The 5,287-nt window shown below is 58.0% G+C and overlaps 1 protein-coding gene across 1 annotated transcript; it reads right to left on the bottom strand.

The window, feature by feature from the left end:
- Positions 1-1,075: 1,075 nt before the first annotated feature.
- On the bottom strand, positions 1,076-5,258 carry PPP1R14A (protein phosphatase 1, regulatory (inhibitor) subunit 14A). The gene is made up of 4 exons (XM_008592077.1): positions 5,011-5,258; positions 2,743-2,823; positions 2,162-2,194; positions 1,076-1,306 (listed from the first exon to the last, which is right to left on the bottom strand). Exons 1-4 carry the CDS (start codon positions 5,209-5,211, stop codon positions 1,178-1,180), a joined length of 444 nt encoding a protein of 147 aa, XP_008590299.1. The 5' UTR covers positions 5,212-5,258; the 3' UTR covers positions 1,076-1,177.
- Between the last annotated feature and the right edge of the window lie 29 nt (positions 5,259-5,287).

Genomic DNA, 5,287 nt, shown 5'->3' with positions numbered 1-5,287 from the left:
AGGCTGGGGATGGGGTCCCCGGCCCCAACTTCAAAGTAAGATGAGAGGTGTGCTTTGTCCTGGGGTGGGAAACCCCAGCTCTGGCCCTGCCCCAGTCCTAAGCGCAGCCACCGTTCCACTCCATCTCCACACACCTGACACCACGGGTACAACCAGACTTGGTACTAAAATATTGAAATATTTCGGCAGTTTTTGATAAATAGCCTCTACCTGCTTTTGATGCCCCAGCCCCTCCCCTGGGACTCTCCAGACCACCTTGTACCCAACTATGAAAGGATTAACCCTCACTCAGTAGGGGACTTCCCTGACCCAGCCCTGGGGGACGTTGCCCATTCTGATTGGTGGACCTGCCAATATTTGGTATTTTGCCTGGCTCAGCCCCGATATCAATCCCTCCACCCACAAGTTCAGTCCTCAGATGGGGGCACCCGTTTCACACAAATTTTTATGCATCCTTCAAAGCCCTGCCTTAATGTCACCTTCTTCAGGAAGCCCTCACAGATTTCACCCCCCCCCCAGTAGTGAATGGCTCCTCCCACCCCCTGGCTCCCAAGTATCTTGGACCATTCAGCACAGCTTGCTCTAATCCTCCACTCAGGCACTCCTCTCCCACCAGTGTGTGGGCGCATGGATGCCAGAGACCATGTTCTGTTCATCTTTGTGGCCCCAATACCAATGGCCGTTCCAAGCACCAGTGACTGCCCAATCGATTTCATGGAGTGAATGAATGACTTGTTTGCTGTGTGACCTCCTGTGTTGAGGTGACATCGGCCACATTCAGACGTGAGTATCTCCCCTGACCCTGGGATCTAGGCTGTCATTCCCACAGCAGCCCCAAGAGTCACCCACACGCAGGGGCCCTGCTGGCTGGAACTGGGCCCGGGCTAGGGAGAGGTGAGGACAGGATGTGAGTCTTGCGGGCGCCAGGTCAGCAGGGCCTGTTCTCATGCTCTCGGGCCGAGGAGGAGTGATTCTCCATCTGGTGGGGCCAGCTGTGCTGCCGGGACAGGAGACGCAGCGGGGGAGAGGGAGGTTGTGTGGGGGGAGCTCGGGGAAGCCCGTGGTAATCAGGGAGAGGAAAAACAGCCTGGCGATGTTATTGTTACATTAAATACAACTTATAAACAAGCTGGGGCGGCGCTGGGTACAGTGGAGGGGCCACGGCGGTAGGTGAGGGTCAGGGGCGCGCAGTCCGGGCCCGGTCCTGGAGGGGGCTCAGGCTGCCGTCCTGGGAGGGGCTGGACTGGCGGAGGCCCGGCTGCTTGTGGAGGCCCCGCAGCTTCGCCAGCAGCTCCTGGATGAAGTCCTGAGGGCAGGGCGGGGGTGCTGAGAACGCGGGAGGTGCGGCGCCCCCTGCCCCGGCCGGCCCCGCCCCTCTGAGGGGCCCCGCCCCCTGCTCCCTGGTCAGTGGGGGGGGGGGGAGTCAGGGAGCGGCAGAGGCTGCGGGGATGGAGCAGCGGAGGCGAGAGAGACGGGGAGAGAGCAGCATGGAGGGGACAGAGGAAGAGGGAGACCGGAGGGACCGGAGGGACAGGGAGAAAAGTGATAGGGGAGAGAGAGATGGAGACAGAGACCCAGAGACAGAGAGAAACAGAGAAGGACGTAGAGACAGAGGGAGAGAGACAGAGGGACAGGGAAAGAAACACAGACACAGACAGACATCGAGATGTTTCTCAGGCCAAGAGATGACCGGGAGGGTCCCCAGAGACAGAGGCCTGAGAGGGCCCCACGGCAGACAGACACACAGTGACGTTTGTCCCTCAGGCAGCCCAGAGCTGGTGAGAGAAACATGAATATTTTTCCCTTTTAAAGCAGAGAAGGAAGTGGGAGGGGTTGGGCGGCTGAGCTTCAGGGCTGGAAGGATGGGGGCCCGAGAGCTGGGGAGGGAGCCCCGGGCGGTGGAAGCAGTAACGGGGGAGAGAGACGGAGAGCCTGGCATGGCAGAGGCAGAGAGAGGCGACAGATGGGGGAGCGCGTGGCAGCGGGAGGAGATAATGGAGCCCCAGCAGCAGATGGGGAGAGAAGAGGCGAGAGACAGGAGTGAAGAAGACAAAGGACCCCCTGGAGACCAGAAAGAACTGAGACAGGCAGGGGCTTCCAGCTCCCCCCACCAGGGTGCAGGGCCCAGAAGAGGGCCTATGAGGGGGGAGGAAAAACTCACCTCTGTGGGGTTCCTGCACGACTTCAGCAGTCCCTAAACACCAGCCCCACAAAACACAGTAAATGACTAACACCTACTCCCCTCCAACCCCTTCCCTTTCCCGACAAAGCCCAGAGGCAGCAAGACAAATGGGAGTCAATTGACTCCTGTGTGGACTGCCCACCTGCGGACCTTACAGAGTGACCCGGGGCAGGGCTGAGCCACTAAATCCAGAGGGTGAGAGGGTCACACAGCACCTCCTGCCTCTAGAAGAGCACAGGCCGTAAGAGCAAGGGAACAGCAGCCGCGTTGCCTGGGCTTGACTCCCAGCTCTGCTGCTTCTGAGCTGTGTGACCCTAGGCAAGTAATTAAGCCTCTCTGGCCCTCCTTTTCCTCACCTGAAAACTGGAGATAGTAATAGCACCTGCTTCAGAGGGTTTGTGAGGGTTCAATGAGTTAACAGTGCAAAGCGACTGAACTAGTGCCAGACACATACTACGTGCTCAGTAAACATGCTAACTGTTGCTTTACTTCTAGGGAGGTGCACAGTGGAGGACTGGGAGGAGGCACCCCCACCCCACCCCGCCGCCCCGAACACCTACCTGGATTTTCTGGCTTCTCTCGTCTTCACTCTCTAATTCTAACAATTCATCAATGTTGACCTCGTCGGGCATGTCTGCCTCCTAAGGTGAGGGTGGGAGGGGTTGTCAGGGTCCCCTTTCCCCTCCCTCCCTCACCTTTGTTCAAGGCTCTGGGGGCCCAGCTGGCGGGTTCTGTAGCAATAATGTGACAGTCAGGGACAGCACCACCAAGGCGGGACATCTGGGTGTTGGGGGGAGGGGTGACAGATGGGTTGATGGAGGCCTAGGGCCCTGTCCCAGAGCAATGCCTCGAAGCCTTTGGGCTGGCACAGGCCTCTCCTTTTGGCCCCAGTTCCCACAGTGGAAAACAGCCTGATGGAGTTTTGGAATGTCAGATTCTGGGATTCAGGAGAGGGGCTGGCTTCTGCCCTTTCAAGGAAAAGTCTTAGCACTGGGTGTGGGGGAGGAGAGTGGGCAGGCTGGAGCCGGCTGGAGCGGCCCCTTCCCCCAGGGGACAGGAAGGGAGGGGAGGGCTCAGGTCAGCCCCCAGGGACCAAAGTGCAACACATTGAGTCCAGAGGGATGACCAAGGTGGGAAGGAGGGATGAGTCCTGAGCCCAGCTCTGAGCAGCCAGGAAGGGGATACCTAGTATGCCTTCTAGGAGCAGTGGCCAAAACACAGGCTGGCTCAGTATCCCTGCTGGGGACGGGACCCAGCTGTCAGAACAGAACCCTGCGGCTCTAGATTCTTTCCTCCCCCACCCAAAGTCCTGTAGTTGGCTTCAGGGCTGGGTGGCGGTGGTGGTGGTGGGGTTTGTGTGTGGCAGGGAGGGGCCAGCAAAGTCTTGGAGGGTCTATAAGTGTGTTACACACCTGCATGAGTCTCTGCGCATGAGCAAAGCCTGATGCCCAGGGCCCAGGGCTGGCTGGGAGAGCAAGAGGTGGTGGTATCATCTGGGTGGCTCTGTACAGGGACCTGTGGTCCTACAGGTGTGAGGTATGTGGCTCCGGCTTGGGAGTGTTTGTCTCGTTGTCATGTGGTCATGGCCAGCTGTAGTGCCCACCATCTGAGGATGACCTCATAGAATGACCACTGGCAACTGAATTTGTCTGTTTACCTGTATGATCCCATGTGTCTGAGAACAGAGGGACTTTTTGTCACTTTGAGGGACCATGGCTTCTACCACTGTCGTGCTGTGCTAAGGAGGGTACGTGTGCTTGGGTGTGTCTGTGTACTGCTATGACCATCAAGGTACCTGGGATTGTGTTTGGCAGTCCTCGCGTGTTGTGGAACGTGACTTCAAGCACAGTGACTCAAGTGGGTAAGTGTCTGTGTCTACAGCACACGTGTCTGTATGTGTAGTTGCAGCTTATGCTGTTGTGAGCCCACAGGCAGCTGTAGCTTCTGCCACTGTACGTTTGTGTGTCCCTATACTTTATGTGGCTTTACGTCGGGGTGTAACTATCATTTCTGTTGTCTTGTGTCTGTGAGTGGCAGAAGCATCTGTCGTTGTGTTTGTAGGTGGTTACAGTTTTTTTCTTTAGGCGATCATGAATAGTCATAACGAGTCATTTTATGTCCAAGGGTGGCCATTTTAGCTTGTATTGTCTATGTCGCTGCAGCTTGTAGGGATGTGCACATATGAACAGCTGTAACTTGAGTCATTTTGTATTTTCATGTGGTTGTGTTGTGTGTCTGCATTTGGCTGTGGTCTGTGCTATTGTGTCCGTGGGTGGCTGTGGCTGTAGTACATGTTGATCTGTAAGTAACCACAGCTTGTGACCTTGTAAGTTTGTGTAAGGCTGTTGCTTCTGTCACTGTGTCTGTGAGTGGCTATAGCTTCCGTCACCATGCACATCTGTGTATACTGTTGCTTCCTTTGCTGTGCCTCTCTCTGTGGTCCTATCTCCCCTGTCACCATGTCTATGTTTGGCTTTGTGATATCCCCCTCTCCCCACCCTTTCTCCAGATATGGTGGCTGTGGCTCCCGAGCTTTGCCTCCTCCCCGTCCCCCCATATGCTATGCTAAACCCCTGGCCCTTCCCAGACGTTCGGACACATCTCTGGGGACCCAAGTGTGTGTTTCTCTCTGTCCACAGCTGAGTGCCATCGAGTACAGACGGCCTGGCCAACGAGTGACTGGCCTGCGGCGGCTGTCCTCTTGTGCACACAAGGCTGCGTGTGCACCAGCGAGCGTGCACCCAAAGGCCCCAGGGCGTAGAGTATCCGCGCCCGGGCTCTGTCTGTTCCGGACCACCCCCACACTCCCTCGCCCAGCCTCGCCTCACCCTGCCGCGGTACAGCTCCTCCAAGCGCCCGTCGATCCACTTCTCCACGTCCAGCCGCCGCTGCAGCTCCCGCCGGTCGTACTTGACGGTGACACGCGCGTGCCGTTTCTGCAACCCCCCGGAGCTGCCCCCCGGCCCGCGAGCCCGCGACGGAGACTGCAGCTTGCTCAGCACCCGCTTGCCCAGCCGCTGAGCTGCCATCCCGGTGCTGGCCCCGGCCCCGGCGCCGCGCTGTGAGCCTCCGCCTGCGCCCAGGGGGCCTCTTACGGGCCGGGCT

This window comes from Galeopterus variegatus, unplaced genomic scaffold (assembly GCF_000696425.1).
Source record: "Galeopterus variegatus unplaced genomic scaffold, G_variegatus-3.0.2 Scaffold7561, whole genome shotgun sequence".
NCBI classification, from domain to species: Eukaryota; Metazoa; Chordata; class Mammalia; order Dermoptera; family Cynocephalidae; genus Galeopterus; species Galeopterus variegatus.
The sequence above is the reverse complement of the archived record's forward strand: the minus strand, read 5'-3'. Positions and strand labels throughout refer to the sequence as shown.

What these genes read in the sequence shown, in the direction of transcription:
- PPP1R14A (XM_008592077.1), bottom strand. Translation starts at nt 5,211, where the DNA reads ATGGCAGCTCAGCGGCTGGGCAAGCGGGTGCTGAGCAAGCTGCAGTCT. An exon ending in AGAGAAGCCAGAAAATCCAG is followed by an intron (nt 2,195 to 2,742) that starts GTAGGTGTTCGG and finishes GCTGGTGTTTAG; the next exon opens with GGACTGCTGAAGTCGTGCAG. An exon ending in CGTGCAGGAACCCCACAGAG is followed by an intron (nt 1,307 to 2,161) that starts GTGAGTTTTTCC and finishes CCCTGCCCTCAG; the next exon opens with GACTTCATCCAGGAGCTGCT.